This window comes from Anabrus simplex, chromosome 12 (assembly GCF_040414725.1).
Source record: "Anabrus simplex isolate iqAnaSimp1 chromosome 12, ASM4041472v1, whole genome shotgun sequence".
In the NCBI taxonomy this organism is placed as follows: domain Eukaryota; kingdom Metazoa; phylum Arthropoda; class Insecta; order Orthoptera; family Tettigoniidae; genus Anabrus; species Anabrus simplex.
In genome coordinates, this window is record NC_090276.1 from 72,961,192 (window position 1) to 72,982,527 (window position 21,336).

The following is a 21,336-nucleotide window of genomic DNA, read 5'->3' on the forward strand; positions in this document are numbered from 1 at the left end:
ATCTTCTTTACAGTCATCACTGTCATTTTCTCTGAGTCTTCATCGAATAGGATGTTGGCAATTTCGTCAACACTTATATTGTCCCTAAGTGCCTTGGTTACACTTCAGAACATGACTATACACACGCTTATGCAATCACAAACCAATTACGCAGCTGGCTTGGCCAGCACTAGCCTTCGTTCAGAACCGGAATAAAAATATGCAATGGAAGGGAAAATATCCAAGGCCACATGGTTTCTGGTAAGTAGAAGCAGGTAGAAGCATTCATAAGGGTATTACCGTCATCTCTGTCGCACATATTTGTGACAGAAATAAACCACAGCTGCGTAGGAATGGCTACAATTCAAGGTTGCGCTTATCCGGGCTAACTCGGATATGGTCCAGAGCATGGACACGCGCTACAGGCAATAACTCAGATACGGGCGTGAATGTGTTAAATTTCTGGCAGTACCGGCAATCGAACCCGGAGGATGGCAGGTAATATCACTAACCGTTATGCTATGGAGGCTAAATGGTTAGTGTGTTGGCCTTTGGTCACAGAGGTCCCGGGTTCGATTCCCGTCAGGGTCGGCAATTTTAACCATAATTGGTTAATTCCCCTGGCACAGGGACAGGATGTATGTGTCGTCTTCAACATCCTTTCATCCTCATCACGACGCGCAGGTCGCCTACGGGTGTCAAATCAAAAGACCTGCACCAGGCCACTCCGGATGCCACACGCCATTTAGTGATCTTCTAGAGAAGACATTTCTGGCTGATAAATGCATTCCAGTTTGTGAACATTCTCTATAATGTCCAGATGTGGCCCCTTGTGACTTATGTTCTTTTCCCCAAAGTCAGTCCTGTATGTTAATAGCCAAAACTCGTGTGTATGTATATATTTCACTATTTTTCCTTACTAATAATAATACAATATAAAAAATGTTCTATTATGAGAATCGGTAGTATTGTTTCTGTTTCTTTTTCAGCGTCGTGGATCAGAAGGTGCTCCTCAACAAGAGAGTCAGAGGAAAGCTCCCCTCAAGGCGATAGATGAGGAGAAACGACAACAGCACGAACAGGTAGCTTTTAGCTGTCCTATTTACTGTAGTTCTCAAGTGAGTGTATGAGCTACAAATGCAAAGTGTGGTTATTATAAAAATGAGGAAGAAAACAGTTGCCTTGGTCAGAAAGACAAGTGGGGGACTGGTTATTATGGAATAATAATAATAATAATAATAATAATAATAATAATAATAATAATAATAATAATAATAATAATAATAATAATAAAAATACCGGGCGAGTTGGCCGTGCGCGTAGAGGCGCGCGGCTGTGAGCTTGCATCCGGGAGATAGTAGGTTCGAATCCCACTATCGGCAGCCCTGAAAATGGTTTTCCGTGGTTTCCCATTTTCACACCAGGCAAATGCTGGGGCTGTACCTTAATTAAGGCCACGGCCGCTTCCTTCCAACTCCTAGGCCTTCCCTATCCCATCGTCGCCATAAGACCTGTCTGTGTCGGTGCGACGTAAAGCCCATAGCAAAAAAAAAAAAAAAAAATAATAATAATAATAAAACTAAAACAACTCACAGACATGCTAGAAAAATTTCACATCAGAATTCTTGCCATTCAAAAGATGCACCTCATAGATGAAAACCATTTCGACACAGAAAATTACAGGATTTACAAAGGTAAACTTGCTGTCAGAAGAGGCACACCATCATTGTTTGGTACAGGATTTGCAGTACACAAATCAGTCGTGGATAACATCACAGACTTCGATTCCGTATCAGAATGTATCTCCACACTCTCCTTCAAATCAGATAATAACGCATACACAATTATCAATATACATGCACCTTAATGACCATAACAGAAAGAAACCACAAGAAATTGAAGACTTCTGGGAACACGTGGAAGAAGTAACCAACAACGTACCAGAAGGACATGTGAAAATTTTAATGGAGACTTCAATGCGCGTAAGGAGAGAAAATGCAGACAAATAACAGGCCCGTACTTGGCACACATTCGCACAAACAAAAATGGGGAACACGTCATAAAATATTGTCAAAATTTTAATCTCAAAATTATGTCAACACAATTTCAATAGCCAAGACGAAAACTTTCAACGTGGAAAGCACCCAACACAGTGTGGGGAGAATTCCTGATTGATCATCTGGCCATATCCAAGAAAAATACTGGGAAATCTTAAATGTCAGAACGCGTAAAGGATTGTTCAAGTCTGATCATTATTTACTACAAGTTAAGATTAAGCCAATCCCAAGACAGAAAAAGACAGTGCAAAACAAAATAGTCAAACCTGATCCGGAATATTTGAAGATAAACAGGGATAAAATCGATGAAGAAATTCATAAGCATTCAACAGACACTTGGACAGATCTTGCAAAGACAGTTCAGAAGGCAATGCGCTGGGGACAACTTCCTAGAAAACGAAAGCATAGATGGTGGAACATAATTTATGATCAAGCCATTGCTAGAAGAAAACAAGCATGAGAGAAACAGCAGTAACAGAACATCAGAAACATGGAAGGAATTTCACTTAGTTCAGAAACAATCATCGAAGGAAATCAGAAGACAAAAATGAGCATACGACAATAGCAGGCTAAAACAAATTGAGGCAGATTTCAAGAGAAATAACACAATAAATTTTTACAGAACTGTCAAAGGAAATATTAAGGGTTATCAACCTCCTAACCTTTGCTCCTGAAGAACAGATGGATCCCTGGAAACAAACACAAAAGAAAACTGTAAAATTCTCAAACATTACTTTGATAAACTTCTTAATTGCAAGAAACCCACAGAAAAACAACATTCCAAAAAACTACATCCAACCCTGATTCTAATCCACCCACAATAGAAGAGATAGAGGAAATCATAAAACAAATGAAAAATAACAGAACAGCAGGAGAGGATAGTATTATCGCAGAGATCTGAAAGCTCCAAGATGAAAACATCACCAAAAAAGTCTATAAGATTATCACAGAAATTTTGGTCACAGAGAAAGTGCCAGAGGAATGGAAATGTGCATTAATCCATCCGTTACATAAAAAGGGTGATAAGTAAGATCCAAATAATTACAGAGGTATTTCGCTAGTACCAGTTACGTACAAAATTTTCTCTAAGGTGCTATTAAACAGACTAGAACCACAAGCAGATCCACAAATAGGGGAATACCAGGCAGGCTTCAGAAAAGGAAGATCATGCATCAAACAGATCTGGAACTTGAGAACACTTTTGAAACTCAGATAAACAAGAAACACTGTAGTTACCTTTGTGGACTTTAAAAATGCATACGACTCCATAGACAAATAGATGCTCCTTGACGTACTGGAAGAATATGGCATTGACAGAAAAACCAGAGCACTTATACAACAGATGTTTACAGACCCCACCTCCAAGATCAAGTTCATGGGAGAAATTTCGGAACCTCCTTTCCAGATACACACAGGTGTCCGACAAGGAGACGGGCTCTCACCAGTCTTGTTCAACAGTGGGAGGAACAAGTTAAAGGAAAACAGCTGGGAAGAACACGTGAAACAAAAACAATCATAAAATGTATGGCATTTGCAGATGACATGGCCATACTCGGCAATAATACACAGGAGGCAAAGGAAGCACTGGAATGCTTGCATGAAATAGCTGCCAAAACAGGTTTACAGATATCTAACGAGAAGACCCAATACATGGAATGGCAGAACAACAATGTGCACACCATGCATACTGTATATGGATCCAGTAAGAGAGTCAAAAAATTTAAATATTCAGGGGAATACAGTAGAACCTCGATTATACATTCCCGGAAACTACGTTTTCCCAGATTATTCTTTCAAATTACGTGGTCTCACGAGCATCCTAATTAAATTGCATTGTAAAAATCCCGCATTATCCATTCCTCGAAGAAACGATTTCCCGGATCAACCGTCCAGAAATTTCAGTCCCATCAATGCTAAATCCTTGATCAAGCGTTTTTCAGGAAAGTGTATCTCACGAAAGGATGGCTATGGCATACTTATGGATCTTGGTGGTGGTGGTGGTGATTATTGTTTTAAGAGGAAGTACAACTAGGCAACCATCCTCTATATAACACTAATCAGAGGGAAAAATGGAAGGGATCCGACACTTCGAAAAATGAAGATATCGGCCAAAGAAAGGCAAGGGCCACGAAGGGCATGAAAATGAAAGACTCCCTAGCCCTCGCAAACCTAATAGCGTCGGGGTCGGAAAAGAACAAGAGTTGACCAAGGGAGGTCGGATAGGATAGGTGAAAGTGAGGAGTCTGGCACAAGTAAGTGGAAGCAATGCCAGCACTCAGCTGAGGGCCCCGTGGTCGCCAACCTACGCTCCATAGTTCAGAGCCCCTGAGGCCTATGGATCTTGGTGTTAACGGTCTGTCATTGCGATAATTAGAGCAAGTACTGTACTGGAAAAGCATTCGGCGGAGAACTCGCATAAGGGACCATCTTAGCATCGCATTTGGGTGGTATTGTGTAGAGAATCCTCGGAAATCATAAAGCAGGGTGGCCACAACAATTGGAAAGAGACAGAGTGCATTTCGACAGCTGTAGTTGAAGATGGAACGAGTTCCGTCAAATGTCGATGACATTGTAAAACGTCTTTATATGTCCAGCGTTAGATGTTGTTTTCCTTATTTTTTTCTATTGTATCGCCGAACAGGTTTTCAGCTCTTCTCTTGGCGCACTCTATAGTCACTGAGCTTTCAGGCAGGAATCGAAACTGCTCTTTCTTAACACAAACTTAGTATTTTAATATTATTGTATGCAATTATGCTTTCGAGGCCAGAAGAGATATTGCACCTTACATCCTCTTTGCCTTGCATAGCCTACATAAAGCCATAGGAGATTTTGAGATTGCCTATTACTGTTTTGGTCCTAGTTTAAGACTGGGAATTTTACGTTTTAGTGTTAAAATGATATAAAAACCGCAGCAGTTTTATTTCCGCACGTTACATTTAAAAAGTTTGTGACATTTCCGACTTGTACTGACTTTTAAAGCGAACGCGCTTTCCAACTGTGCCCAAGGTCACGAATAACCATAATTTCTCAAGTTTTGATGATATTTTTCTCTTTCCAATTTGATAGATATTAGTGATGGGCAGAATTGAATATAATGCATTCGAGAAGTTTTGAGAATCAATACTTACATTCGAAACCATATTCTCGGGTTCAACACAATCTTTAAAAGTCGATGAAGGCCTAATTTACGCCCGCGGTACAAGATTTCCAGAAACTGACTAACAGGTATATCGGTGACCAAATTTTAATGGAAGAATTTAAAAAAAAAAAGGATTTCACCATCCTGATGGGCGCTTTTGTATCTAATACGCTTTATTTTATTAAATTAGAGAATTAAAAACTACTTGTGGTCGATTGTTGTTTGGGTTGGCGTTATTAGATTTTTCGAAGAGTTTGGCTGATATAAGTTGCTGAACTGAAAGAAGTTTCCACGGGAAAATGACGAAGTTTTCAGTAAAACTGAATGTAAAGTTTAAAAATTTTTAACTCGCGTACCTGAAATGAATGTTTGAAGCCGGCCCCACGGTCTAACTTGCCTGCCCTTCACCCGGAGGGCCCGGGTTCGATTCCCGGCCACGTCAGGCATTTTTATCTGGATATGAGGGCTGGCTCCAAGTCCACTCAGCCTACGTGATTACCTTTAATTGAGGAGCTATCTAATAGTGAGATGGCCGAGATGATTCGTCACACTGACCATGCGTCAGGTGGTGGTGGTGGTGGTTATTGTTTAAAGAGGAAGTACAACTAGGCAACCATCCTCTATATAACACTAATCAGAGGGAAAAATAGAAGGGATCCGACACTTCGAAAAATGAAGATATTGGTCAAAGAAAGACAAGGGCCACGAAGGGCGTGAAAATGAAAGACTCCCTAGCCCTCGCAAACTTTAACCGCCTTCCCGGACGATTACGGTTACCATAATAATAATAATATAAGAATAGTAATAATAATAATAATAATAATAATGCGAAATAATATGACTAAGGAAATTGTAAATAATGCAGTGGCGGTATATTCATATCAGAACATGGAAACGTGATGAGTATCTTTCGATACGCAATATTAAATCGTATATAAAGGAACACTTACAGGCCTAAAAATGACAACTAAGACAGAGGAGTGGAAGGTGTTTGGAAACCCTACAAGGTCTATGGAAGGTATAATGTTATGGGGGAGAAAAGACTTACAATAATACACCCAACAGACAAATAATTATTAAGAAAATGAACATACAATTATAAATGAACAAATAAATGAACTGCGGATTAACTGATACTTGAGATACAAACAAAAGATGTGTAAGGGAAACAATTAAGCTCTTCGGTCACGAACAAACTTTGACATAGAGATTCAGAATTTACAGAATGAAAGGAGGCAACCTCGAACGAAACAAAATTAATTACACAATTCAAGAAAGTGTTATCCTTTACTTACAATTACAACTAGATTTAGAAAAGAAGGTTTGCCTCTGAAAACAACACGTTGAGGACTAACATAATCGCTAAGTCATATAAATGCTCTATTTTGGAAAATGTGGAAAACTAGAGGAAACTCCGGCACACGAGATGAACTTCTACATAATTACTTAATTTACATTAAGTGGGAAATTTCCGAAACATTTAAATAGCATAAGGCAAAAATGCGTTTACCTTTGGCGGCTGACGACCCATTGCGGGACGGGCGCTAAACACGCCCGCCCGCTGTAGTGATCAAAATTCAAAGACGCGGACAAAGTGACTCGCACACGCGAGGAGCCACAAACAGGAAATAGAGTGATTACAAATGACCAATAGCAACACTCCAGTTTGCCACATTCACCAATTAAATATCCTAATATACTGGCCAATAAAAACACTTGTACTTTTGACCAATGACAGTGATGTTTTAGAATTATGCTTTCTGCAGAATTTTCATCTTCGCGGATATTACAAAACGACAGGAAGGGCCATTTACATGTGGCACACCCTGCCTCACAAGTCATGTTTAAAATTTCCACATCCCTTTCCATAGTTAACAAAATAATACAATTTAAATCAGGAAATGTAACAGAACATAAATCTTCTTCATAGTCCATTTCTTCAGAGGTCTAAATATGTAATAATTTTTAAATAAGAAAGCTTCATACAATAATTTGCTTTGCACAAATTCTTCAGTTTTTTAAATGTTTTTGTTTACCTAAAATGATGAAAAGCCAAAAATTTACATTTACATAATATTACATAATAAGAACTTCTGTTGCTTCACTGATTTCTGCTCACCAACGGCCACACAAACCTAATAGTGTCGGGGTCGGAAAAGAACAAGAGTTGACCAAGGGAGGTCGGATAGGATAGACGAAAGTGAGGAGCCTGGTACAAGTAAGTGGAAGCAATGCCAGGACTCAGCTAAGGGCCCCGTGGTCGCCAATCCACACTCCAAAGTTCAGAGCCCCTGGGGCCCCTTTTAGTCACCTCTTTCGACAGGCAGGGGATACCGTGGGTGTTATTCTACTGCCCCACCCACAGCGGGGTGACCATGCATCACCTTGTAATCTGCAGGTCTTTGGGCTGAGCAGCGGTCGCTTGGCAGGCAAAGGCCCATTGGAGCTGTAGTTTGGTTTGGTGTAAGAGTGTTTGTAAGATTATAATTATACAGTACATATTTCATTTTTGTGACGTTTAGCCAAATTGATGATGGTTCATTCGTTCCCGGATTTCCCGTTTTCCCGTGTTGTACATTTTTTTCCGTGGTCCCGCCAATAACGGAGAATCAAGGTTCCACTGTACATACAAATAGGAGGATCAAACAAGGCATCTAACATCTGGATCATTGGTAAAGTGTCGGCCTCCTGATCCTAAGATAGGGGGTTCAAACCCGGTAGAGGTAGTTGGATTTTTTAAGGGCAGGAAAGAAGTCCATTCAACACTCCATACCGTATGATGTTGCCATGTAAATGATCTCTGGTGAAACATTTGGTGTTTACCCGACAAAATTCATTACAACTCAGCCATAGATGCCCGAGAAAGATTCGGTTTACTCTACCATCTAGCAGGTGGTGGTGGTGATTATTGTTTTAAGAGGAAGTACAACTAGGCAACCATCCTCTATATAACACTAATCAGAAAGAAAAATGAAAGGGAACCGACACTTCGAAAAATGAAGATATCGGACAAAGAAAGGCAAGGGCCACGAAGGGCGTGAAAATGAAAGACTCCCTAGCCCTCGCAAACCTAATAGCGTGGGGGTCGGAAAAGAACAAGAGTTGACCAAGAGAGCTCGGATAGGACAGATGAAAGTGAGGAGCCCGGCACAAGTAAGTGGAAGCAATGCCAGGACTCAGCTGAGAGCCCCGTGGTCGCCAACCCACGCTCCAAAGTTCAGAGCCCCTGGGGCCATCTAGCAGGCCTAGAGTACAACAGAACATCAAAATGCACAAGGAGACAGCCAGTTGGCATCAGATTGAAAAGGCAGCTGAGGCTATACAATTATTATTATTATTATTATTATTACAGTGTTAATTTTTCTCGAAACATGTACGATTAAATTATACATATTAAATAATTTTTAAAAATAATATTGACATGATGGACTCATTATATCCTGATTTTCCAGTGCAGTAAGATTGTCCCTGGCCTGTAATTACCGGCTTTATTTTTCCCTTTGTGCACTGGGAATACGTAGCAACTCTCCATTCCTTCAGTTTATCTTCTTCATGCAAACAGTAATAATAATGTTATTGGCTTTACGTCGGAAACGCCAAGGTGCCAGCATTTAGTTCCGCACGAGTTCTTTCACGTGCCAGTAAATCTACTGACATGAGGCTGACGTATTTGAGCACCTTCAAATACCACTGGACTGAGCCAGGATCGAACCTGCCAAGTTGGGGTCAACTGTCTAAGCCACTCAGCCCAGCACAAACAGTAATGAAATAAGTACATCAGATATGGTACTATATCCCAACCCATTGCCTTTAGTGTATTCCCAGAATCTTATCAATCCCAGCCGCTTTTCTAAGTTTTATTTTTATTATAGGAGGATAGCACACAATGTGCATATAGGAAAGATAAATGATCTTAACTGCATAGTTCAACTAGAGATACTGTTCTTTTGGAGCACAGTTCTGTGTGATACTGTTGGCAAATTTTCCCACACAGTTCACAACCACACTTTCCATTTGGTTCGTGGAAGTACTTTCTATTGCACATTTTGTAGAGAAATCCATGGACCGCGAAGTGTGTCATGGTGTGTTGCAGGTCATAGCCAGAATTCTTCCATTCTGACGTCATCATGGCATCTGTTCGGTAGAAATTTATCCAAATATTGGCTTTTTTTATCCTGTAGCTCTTGAAGTAAGGCTTGGTATTGTATCGTGGAAGGCAATGATAATCTTAATCGTAGATCTTATATATAGAAGGGTTGTCTTGTCAGCTCATAGGTTAACCTTGAAGGAGCGTTCTTTGCCAGGCAGAGAGCTTTCTTGAGAGTGGTGGTGGTGATTATTGTTTTAAGAGGAAGTACAACTAGGCAACCATCCTCTATCTAACACTAATCAGAGGGAAAAAGGGGAAGGGATCCGACACTTCGAAAAATGAAGATATCGGCCAAAGAAAGACAAGGGGCACGAAGGGCGTGAAAATGAAAGACTCCCTAGCCCTCGCAAACCTAATAGCGTCGGGGTCGGAAAAGAACAAGAGTTGACCAAGGGAGGTCGGATAGGATAGATGAAAGTGAGGAGCTTGGCACAAGTAAGTGGAAGCAATGCCAGGACTCAGCTGAGGGCCCCGTGGTTGCCAACCCACGCTCCACAGTTCAGAGCCCCTGAGGCCCCTTTTAGTCGCCTCTTACGACAGGCAGGGAAAACCGTGGGTGTTATTCTACCGCCCCCACCCACAGGGGGACTTTCTTGAGATACATGGCTTTCACTCGTTCTAGTAGAGCTAGGTTTCCTGTCATAAGTAAGTGGAAGCCATGCCAAACTCAGTTATGTACCCCATGGTCACCGATGAACCCTTCGAAGTTTAATTCCCCTGGGATAATGGTATATTCTTTTAAGAAAAACAACAACTAGATAAACATCTCCTCCTTAATCAGAAGAGAAATATGAGGTGTTCCACACCTTCAAACAATGAAGGAATCGACAATCAATGTTTTTATGTTAGACTTATCTCCTGTTTCTCTTGCTCCTTCATTCCACAATGACCTGCCATTTGTTTCCTTTTCATGTTCCTTATGGTAGATCCCTTCCTTAGCCAAAAAACAGTCAAACAATTTGTCTAGATATCTAAAGAAAGGTGAGACATGCATGTTGATAAGTATCTGAGTGTAAGCGCTGTAATGTAAGCTTTTGTTTATTTTACAGCTGATGGAGGAATTCAAGAAAGCTCACAGAAAGATGTTTGCAAGCTCAGAGGCACTTGATGAGACCTCATCACAATCATCAGAAAATCATGACTCTGAGGTGAGTTAAATTTTTTTTGTTGATTGTGGGAATGAAAATTTCTTAGAAATCCTTCAGTAGAGTACAGTGCACTCTTTACCTCTAGCTGCATTGTTTGTACATGGGGTGGAGTGGTGGTGGTGGTGGTGATTATTGTTTTAAGAGGAAGTACAACTAGGCAACCATCCTCTATATAACACTAATCAGAGAGAAAAAATGGAAGGGGTCCGACACTTCGAAAAATGAAGGTATCGGCCAAAGGAAGACAAGGGCCGCGAAGGGCATGAAAATGAAAGACTCCCAAGGCCTCGCAAACCTAATAGCATTGGGGTCGGAAAAGAACAAGAGTTGACCAAGGGAGGTCAGATAGGATAGATGAAAGTGAGGAGCCTGGCACAAGTAAGTAGAAGCAATGCCAGGACTCAGCTGAGGACCCCGTGGTCGCCAGTCCACGCTCCAAAGTTCAGAGCCCCTGGAGCCCCTTTTAGTCGCCTATTATGACAGGCAGGGGATACCGTGGGTGTTATCTACCATCCCCACCCACAGGGGGGGGGTGGAGTGGGAGGATAATAATTTTGAACATTCTTGCTCTGGAATCTCTCGTTGATGGTGGTGCTTATTTGAAGAAACAACACCAGCAAAATAAACCTAAGCTGTAAGTACTTAAATGAAGAAGAGAAGATGGTGGTGATTATAATTTTAAAAGGAAGTACAACTGGGCAACCATACTTTAATAATCAAAGGGGGAAAAATGAAGGGGTCCGACACATTGAAAAATCAAGCTATTGGCCATATAAAGACAAGGGCCAAAAAGGGCAGGAAAATGAAAGAGTCCCTAGGCCTAGCAAACCTAATACCATTAGTGTTGGAGGAGAAGAAGAAGAGTTGATCAAAGGAGGTTGGATGGTGGTGGTGGTGATTATTATTGTTTTAAGAGGAAGTACAACTAGGCAACCATCCTCTATTAACACTAATCAGACAGAAAAATGGAAGGGATCCAACACTTCGAAAAAATGAATGCATCAGCCAAGGAAAGACAAGGGCCATGAAGGGCGTGAAACTGAAAGACTCTTTTGACCTTGAATGTCCTAATATCGTCGGGGTCAGAAAAGAACAAGAGTCGACCAAGGGAGGTTGGACAGGATAGATAAAAGTGAGGAGCCTGGCACAAATAAGTGCAAGAATTGTCAGGACTCAGCTAAGGGCCCCGTGGTTGCCAACCAATGCTCCAAAGTTCAAAGCCCGTAGGGCTCCATTTAGTTGCCTCTTACGACAGGCAGGGGATACTGTGGGTATTATTTTACTGCCCTGACCCACAGGGGGATGGGCACTTTTAGAAGGCAGGAAGTAGACTGCTAGATGGTGGTGGTGATTATTACTTTAAGAGGAAGTACAACTAGGCAACCATCCTCTATTAACAAATTAAATGGAAATGAAAATGAAAATAAACTTAAATTATTTCTTCATTGAATGAATTTGGAAATTAAATTGTTATTATGGAAGCCATTCTTCTTTACTTTTGATTTAGTTCATTTATAACTGAGAGGTCTTTCCTCTTAGGAAGCAAGTCTGCAAAGATCTTCCATGTCCTGTATGTGGCAGTGTTAAGACAGCAGTGGGAATTGATTGAAATTTCTTAATTATTTAAAAAAACACTTTTATTGTTGTATAAGATTTTATGTGTTGTATCAACATTATCATTTTTCTGTGAATTTTAATATTTTTTGTTGTTGTTCAAATTTGTGAAACTGCGTGTACCTACACGCGCAGTTCTGGACGCGTTTCCTGTTGCATGAACGAAGACTTTTCTCGAACATTTGTCAGCAAGAACGAAGAGAATTTTGATTGGAGAAAATAAGAGTTAATGTAATTGGTGAATGTGAAAGTCAAGGGTGCAGTCTGTTTTCTGACTGGTTCTCTTTGGTGGTTGCACCATTTTCTGTTTTTGGATCTTACTCTGCTCCTTCTGTGGAAGCGAGGTGTGATCTGTGCCTTTGATCATCTGACCATCTTAGCGAGCGGTCATGTCCCTCGTGGGAAACCTGGTCTTAGAACAAGTACTGTTTCAACGCTTATTTTGGTTTCCAACTTCATTTAAATGAAATAATTTCTTTTTCTCACGCAGGAGTTCATCGTCGTGTTCCACCTTCAGCGCTAAATTTGTCGAAATGACTTTGCTTTTCAGCTAAGATAGTTTCGGAGGCAATAACGTTTTTCTTAACTTTGTAACTTATTATGTAACATCCCTCACCGTATTTCTGTGTCGCCTGACATAAGTACTGAAGAGTTTTAGGTAGTGATCTGTACCTCTTTGTTTGGGATTAGCCCTCATTTTGATCATCATGTGTCACTTCAAATTAACTGATTAAATTTCTTTTAACATTATGCACATGTCTACAGGTGTTCTTAACAACCTTTTAATTTGCGTTTTATAAAGATCTTTCAATTTTGAGTTTTGATTTGTTTCCTTTTTCTTAAAATAAATGTGTGTAATCCAAGGGCAGTTACCCTCTACGTTTTGTTACTTCGCAAAAGGCTACGTTCCATTACCTCTCAGGGTTTCATGCCGCTTTCAACATCCATTCTGTAGTTGTCATGTTTCCTGTCCTGTTTGTTTACGTTTTGTGCTCGATGTTTTGTTGGACCTTACATTTTCTTTTACTATGTTTAAAATTTAATTTTTTAATTTTTATTTGTGCAATCAAGCCGTCACTTGACTTACTTGACTTATATCCTGTGTCCCATCTCGGAGCAAAGGGCTGCAACAAAAGTCCTCCAATGGTTCCGTCTCCTGGCAGTCAGCTGTAAGTCTGCCCAGGATTTGCTCTCCTCCTTGATCTCTTCCTCCACACTTCTCCTCCAGGCTCCAGGTCATCGTTGGACTTTCTCTTTTCCTTACTCCTTGCGGGTTCCATCTAAGTGCTTCTTTCTTGATGGTATCCTCCTTTCTCGGACCTATCCATCCTCATTTTCTCCTTTTTATCTGCTGCTTTATGTGGGTTTCTCCTGTCCTGTTCAAGAGTTCTTCACTTGTGATGGTCTCTGGCCAATTTATCCACAGAATTCTTCTGAGGCAACGGTTGATGAAAACCTGTACTCTTCTGGTGATCTGATTGTTACTTTCCAAGTCTCACATTCACACAGGAGGACCGCTTTAACATTGCTACGGAAAATTCGGAGTTTTGTCTTGGTTGATACGTCACAGGCTTTCCATATCAGGGGCCGATGACCTTCGATGTTAGGCCCCTTTAAACAACAAGCATTATCATCATCATCATCTTTCCATATCGCTTATAGCTGAACAAATGTGAAATTTGCCCTCTTGATGCGACTCTTAACATCTGCGCCGGCACCACCATACTCTTCCATCACACTACCTAGATACTGAAACTCTGCCACCATTTCGATCTCTTGTTCATTTATCTGGAACTTCCGATCGGGATCGATTTTGCTGTTTATTTGTATTTCCTTTTTCTTTTTGCAGTTGATCTTCATTCCTGCTCTAGCTTTGTGTTCTTGTATGCGTTTCAACTTTTCTTCCATATTTTTGAAACTTTGAGAGATGACACATACATCGTCCTCCAGGTGCTCAAGCCGCTACGGTTACACTATATTTTATTTTTTAGGTATTTTCTAACTTTATGATACACTGACTTCACTTTGACAGACTGAAGAACCTCTCAGTTATAACTAAAGAAAACTGGCTTCCATTATTCAGCCAGTGAGGCAAACTACAAAGTGAAAAGACCCAAATCACTCAAAATCAATAAAGTTGACAAATCCATTGCTTTTAATTATATATGTTTAGAGTTAAATATCATCCCTATGTACATCCCCATTAAAACAAAATCAACTATGTTATCTGATAAAATATCAACCTCTCTGCCAAAAATTTATGGATTAATAAAACGTCATGTTGTGTACAAAAGCAAACTCATTTTTATTGATTCACCAGTTTACAAGTATTCATTCACTTTAACTTGCACTGAAACTAAAGGTTGCTCTCGCTGTGCTGGTGACCATGAAAATTAACTATGTACATTATTTACAAAATGATGCTTATTAGTAGAAATGACTGTTCTCAGTTCCTGAGTATGCTTTAAATCACAACAATATTCTCATTGCGAGAACACAAATATTAAGGGAAGCACTACCTTAAAGCACATGAAATCAGGAGTAAGGAATTAAGTCCTTCTGTACAATGTATAATGGGACATGGGAATATGTCACAAGAATGTTGAAAGCAAAGAAGACTACGGCTCCTTCTGAGGTTATGCTTGCATGTGCAGAGGTGAAACCTCATGACCTGTGTCAGTTGACTTGTCCAGACCACATTTTCAAATGGGGATACCCTATGTGGCTGGAGTACGGTGTAGACAGGTCGACGTACAGCAATGTGTCGCAGCTTTACCTGCATGCCAATTTATACTGAAAATTGGTGTGACATCATTATCCAGTGCTGCACTCTGCAGTGTTGACTGTGGATGTAGGCGCATGGCACACAGTTTGATAAGGGCACCACAACAAAAACTACATAAGATTCACATTAAAAAAGAAACAAGAAATTAACAAAGAAACGTTATGCCTTCAATTAAACATAAGTATTTTTGGCTCCCCACACAGTGGACATCCTATGAAGATTATTTGTATAATTGTATTAAAAAAGAAGCAATAAAAAAAGCAATAATTGATAATGAAATCAGCAATCTTGGTAAATATTCAAACTAAGGCAAACAACAACAACAGCTCTGACAAACAATTGGAGTTTTACCCTTAGAGTTGTAAACAGACCCAATACAGCCTTATCAAATAAAGAAACAAATCTATTAACCAAACGTTTCAAATTTAACTGCCAAGAACATCGTACAGAAAACAACATCTAATCACTAGAGCCCGGAGATTTTAAAAATGCGCATATGCAAATGCATATTTTGAACGTTAGTGCATATACAGATATATTTTTCCCTTATGTGTGATCGACTATCTAAGATTTATGAATGAAATAAAAAATCTAATGAACCTTAATCAAGTGAAAAATGTAGTTAAAAGTATTGATGACAGTCACACTGTGTGTGTTTATGAAGCGAAGTGTGCATTTGAATCTCAAACTGTATATAAAGATATCAGTTTCATCCATGTGCATTTTTTTGTCACATTCGAAGGTTATTAAGGGCCTAGAAAATCACAGTGCACCTCCTATACAAATCCCTTCAGTTAATTAACACCATTAGTTTTTTAAATGGTGTCCCTCATGAAAATGGAGAAAAAGTTAAAGGGAAACTCAGTGTGGTGTTGGACTCAAACACAGGACTGGAGATGATTCAGTCCATAAGCAACTACATAAATGGAATCAGGCAGTCTTTACCAGAAGAATGTTCCGAGCAGTCAGAGCCAGTGTACAAGTATTGTCCAGTTATGTCTGTCAACGTAGAATGATCATTTTCAGAGTAAAACTTAATTCTGTCTGACAACAGAAAGTCATTGACCCCTGAAAACGTTGAAAAACTGATGATAACCTACTGCCAAGCATCACTTTGCAAGGAATGAAACATGTTTATCAATTTAACACTGAGTTAAAATTAAATAATGCATTTGGTAAGTGTAATTTGTTTTTATTTTTAGTGCATATTTTCAACATTTTTATTGCATGTGTGCATGCATATGTTTTGAGTTTTGAATGCATATGAATCTGGGCCCTAGTAGTCACTGATGTTAAACAGCATAACCACACAATAAGAAACATAGCAGCCAATGAAGCAATAAGAATAATCAAATTGCATAATCAGCAAACCAACCAAATTTTAAAACTCAGAGCTCACTAAAAACTTTTTAAAAATATTCTAACTATCACAAAGGCAGATAAAGAGAACACTGTGATCACAATGAGAAAAGATGAATACATACAAAATGTAACAAATTCATTAGCAACAGTGGAATACAAGAGAGCAAACGCAACCCAACCAATGCTTACTTTTTTACAAAAACTTTAGTTTATTATCCACCTAATCAATACAGTTTACTCTCAATTTATTGAAATTTATTTAAATTTAAATGTATGGCAATTTATGAAATTTATTGCTTATGCCCGATTAACACATTGCAAAGTGATATAAAAGAAGTGATAAATAAACCCATTTCAGCATCAATAAGAAAACCTAACAGTTATATATTTGGAAATTAAGTAAAAAAATTAAAAGATAAATTATTTTATTGAGCCAAAATGGACATCAGCCCCTCAAGAGTAACACAACATTTGAAATTTGATTATGATGTCTTCCATTCATTCGAATCCGACCCTGGGCAATTCCATAAACTAGCGCTCTCCGAGTTGTCCTGTTTACACTGCCTCGTTCAGTTGTTCCAGGGTGAGCATGGTGTCTGTTTCAATGGTGTCTAACCAACGAGTCCTCTGGTGACCTGGTCTTCTTGCACCGCTGATCATTCCTAGCATGATTGTTTTTTCCAACGTATCTGAACACATAACTTAGCCAAAGTGGTGATGGTGGTGATTACTGTTTTAAGAGGAAGTACAACTAGGCAACCATCCTCTATATAACACTAATCAGAGAGGACAAAAGGGAAGGGATCCGACACTTTGAAAAATGAAGGTATCGGCCAATGGTGGTGGTGGTGGTGATTATTGTTTTAAGAGGAAGTACAACTAGGCAACCATCCTCTACATAACACTAATCAGAGGGAAATGAAGATATCGGTCAAAGAAAGACAAGGGCCACGAAGGGCATGAAAATGAAAGACTCCCTAGCCCTCGCAAACCTAATAGCGTTAGGTTCAGAAAAGAACAAGAGTTGACTAAGAGAGGTCAGATAGAAAAGATGAAAGTGAGGAGCCTGGCACAAGTAAGTGGAAGCGGTGGTGGTGATTATTGTTTTAAGAGGAAGTACAACTGGGCAACCATCCTCTATATAACACTAATTAGAGGGAAAACTGGAAGGGATCCGACACTTCGAAAAATGAAGATATCGGCCATAGGAAGACAAGGGCCATGAAGGGCGTGTAAATGAAAGACTCCCTAGCCCTCGCAAACCTAATAGCGTTGGGGTCAGAAAAGAACAAGAGTTGACCAAGAGAGGTCGGATAGGATAGATAAAAGTGAGGAGCCTGGCACAAGTAAGTGGAAGCAATGCCAGGACTCAGCTAAGGGCCCCGTGGTCGCCAACCCACGCTCCATAGTTCAGAGCCCCTGGGGCAAGTGGAAGCAATGCCAGGACTCGGCTAAGGGCCCCGTGGTCGCCAACCCACGCTCCAAACTTCAGAGCCCCTGAGGCCCCTTTTATTCGCCTCTTACGTCAGGCAGGGGATACCGTGGGTGTTATTCTACTGCCCCCACCCACAGGTGGAAACAGCCAATATATGCTAGTCTCAGGTTCATGGTCATACCAACCAATGACATACAGGGTTTGATGCACTCTGAAACTGCCTTATTGGTGATTTTTGCAGTATTCGTAAGAGTCTTCGTCAACACCAGAGCTCAAAAGTGTCGATCTTCCTCTTGTCTGCCTGTTTCAGCATCCAGCTGTCACATCCATACATGAACAGTGGGAATATAATCGCATTGACTAATCCGTACTTGGTAGCCAAACTGATATCTCTGCTCTTCCAGATTGGGGACATAGTCATCATAGCAATACATCCAAGCGAAATCCGTCTTTTGATATCAGGACTGCAATCTCCACTTTGATTTTAGCTCCCAAGAAGATGAAATCCTTCACACTCTGTATCTCATCCCCATTTAGCTTTAGACAAACTGTACCACACTCATCCATAGTCATAACTTTGGTCATTTTAATGTTGAGATAGAGGCCCATTTTTTCATTTTCATCCTTGAGGCAGGAAATTAAAGCTTTAGATCTTCTTCTGTTTCTGCCAGCAAGGTTGTTTCATCAGCATATCTCAAATTGTTTATAGTTCTTCACATCAATGTTGAGTTCCTCTAAATTTAACTTCCACATAATTATTTCTGCATACAGATTGAAAAGGAGTGGTGAAAGAATGCAGCCTTGACGAACATCCTTTTCAATTTTAAAGCATTCATTGTCGCCATATGGTGTGCGAACTGCTGCTTCTTGAAATTTACATGCCCTTAATCCACTCTCATAAATAGAGCGAACAACAAGATCACGGTATTCGCATCATCGGCTAATATGAATTCAAGTATTCCCTGTAGAATTAGGTTCCGTCTTAGGCCAGAGAGATAGATGACCTGTCTTCAGCGTACATAAGGTGGTGATTATTGTTTTAAGAGGAAGTACAACTAGGCAACCATCCTCTATATAACACTAATCAGAGAGAAGAAAGGAAGGGGTCCGACACTTCGAAAAATGAAGGTATCGGCCAAAGGAAGACAAGGGCCACGAAGGGCGTGAAAATGAAAGACTCCCTAGCCCTCGCAAACCTAATAGCGTCGGGGTCGGAAAAGAACAAGAGTTGACCAAGGGAGGTCGGATAGGATAGATAAAAGTGAGGAGCCTGGCACAAGTAAGTGGAAGCAATGCCAGGACTCAGCTGAGGGCCCCGTGGTCGCCAACCCACGCTCCATAGTTCAGAGCCCCTGGGGCCCCTTTTAGTCGCCTCTTACAACAGGCAGGGGATACTGTGGGTGTTATTCTACCGCCCCCACCCACAGGGGGCACCGTACATAAAACTACAGCCTCTCTCCATGAAGGCCGGAAGGAGGATCACCACACTGCAGTTGCTTCTTAATTGCTCTCTGCTTGTTGGAGTTTGGGTAGCCAGCTACTTTGATTCCCAGGACACCAAGATGGTTTGGCATAACTGAGAACAAATATCTCTTGGAGGTTCTTTCATAGGTCTAGGTGAGAAAACTACCACTTCCTTTGCAGCTTGATCTGCAAGTTTGTTGCCTCTAATCCGCATGTGGCTAGGAAGCCACACAAAAGGGGTTCTGGTACCAGCATTGATCAATCTGGCTAGGTCATGAATTTGCTGCACACGTGGGTGTTATGGGAAACACAAATCTGTGGACTGCAATGAACTTAATGCGTTGGTACAGATGAACAAATGACCTTGTTGGTGACTCAGCACAACTTGCGGAACTTCAAAATTGGCAAAAAGTTCTGCAGTATATATGCTACAGACAGAAGAGGTGGTGATGATGGTGATTAATGTTTTATGAGGAAGTACAACTAGGCAACCATTCTGTATACTGGTATAAAACTAATCAGAGAGAAAAGAAGGAAGAGATCTGACACTTCAAAAAATGAAGGTATCGGCCAAAGGAAGACAACGACCATGAAAGGCATGAAAATGAAGGACTTCCTAGGCCTCGAGTGCTCTTATACCGGCGGGGTTGGAAAATAAAAGAACTGACCATGGGAGGTCGGACAGGATAGATGAAAGTGAGGAACCTGGAACAAGTGGAAACAATTCCTGGACTCAGCTAAGGGCCCTGTGGTTGCCAATCCATGCTGCCTAGTTCACAGACACTGAAGACCTTTAGTCACCTCTTATGATAGACATGGGATACTGTGACTGTTATTCTACTGCCCCTACCCACAGAGGGTCAAGGGAGGTGGTGGTGGAGATTATTGTTTTAAGAGGAAGTACAACTGGGCAACCATCCTCTATATAACACTAATCAGAGAGAAAGAATGGAAGGGATCCGACACTTTTAAAACTGAAGAAATCGGCCAAAGAAAGAGAAGGTCCATGAAGGGCGTGAAAATGAAAGACTTTCTAGGCCTCGAGTGTTCTAATACTGTCAGGTGGTGGTGATTATTGTTTTAAGAGGAAGTACAACTAGGTAACCATCCTCTATATAACACTAATCAGAGAGAGAAATGGAAGGGGTCCGACACTTCGAAAAATGAAGCTATCAGCCAAAGTAAGACAAGGGCCACGAAGGACGTGAAAACGAAAGACTCCCTAGCCCTCGCAAACCTAATAGCATCGGAGTCAGAAGAGAACAAGAGTTGACCAAGGGAGGTTGGATAGGATAGATGAAAGTGAGGAGCCTGGCACAAGTAAGTGGAAGCAATGCCAGGACTCAGCTAAGGTGGTGGTGGTGGTGGTGGTGATTATTGCTTTAAGAGGAAGTACAACTAGGCAACCATCCTCTATCTAACACTAATCAGAGGGAAAAAGGGGAAGGGGTCCGACACTTCGAAAAATGAAGATATCGGCCAAAAGAAGACAAGGGCCACGAAGGGCGTGAAAATGAAAGACTCCCTAGCCCTCGCAAACCTAATAGCGTCGGGGTCGGAAAAGAACAAGAGTTGACCAAGGGAGGTCGGATAGGATAGATGAAAGTGAGGAGCTTGGCACAAGTAAGTGGAAGCAATGCCAGGACTCAGCTAAGGCCCCGTGGTCGCCAACCCACGCTCCAAAGTTCAGAGCCCCTGGGGCCCCTTTTAGTCGCCTCTTACGACAGGCAGGGGATACTGTGGGTGTTATTCTACCGCCCCCACCCACAGGGGGATCTACTATTGTCGGTGGTAGTGGTGGTGATTATTGTTTTAAGAGGAAGTACAACTGGGCAACCATCCTCTATATAACACTAATCAGAGGGAAAAAATGGAAGGGATCCGACACTTCGAAAAATGAAGGTATCTGCCAAAGTAAGACAAGGACCACGAAGGGCGTGAAAATGAAAGACTCCCTAGCCCTCGCAAACCTAATACTGTTAGGGTCAGAAAAGAACAAGAGCTTACCAAGGGAGGTCGGATAGGATAAATGAAAGTGAGGAGTTTGGCACAAGTAAGTGGAAGCAGTGCCAGGACTCAACTAAGGCCCCGTGGTCGCCAATCCATGCTCCAAAGTTCAGAGCCCATAGGCCCCTTTTTAGTCACCTCTTATGGCAGGCAGAGGATACCGTGAGTGTTATTCTACCGTCCCCACCCACAGGGG

At 40.9% G+C, this 21,336-nt stretch overlaps 1 protein-coding gene across 3 annotated transcripts in view; it reads left to right on the forward strand.

Annotated features, from left to right (window-relative positions):
* LOC136884434 (protein scribble homolog) overlaps window positions 1-21,336 on the forward strand; it is a 261,405-nt gene that overhangs the window by 204,307 nt on the left and 35,762 nt on the right. For all 3 annotated transcript variants that reach the window (XM_067156596.2, XM_067156597.2, XM_067156598.2), the window contains 2 exons: window positions 969-1,061; window positions 10,375-10,473. In XM_067156596.2, coding sequence (XP_067012697.2) covers window positions 969-1,061; window positions 10,375-10,473 — 192 coding nt within the window. The remainder of the gene's footprint in view (window positions 1-968; window positions 1,062-10,374; window positions 10,474-21,336) is intronic.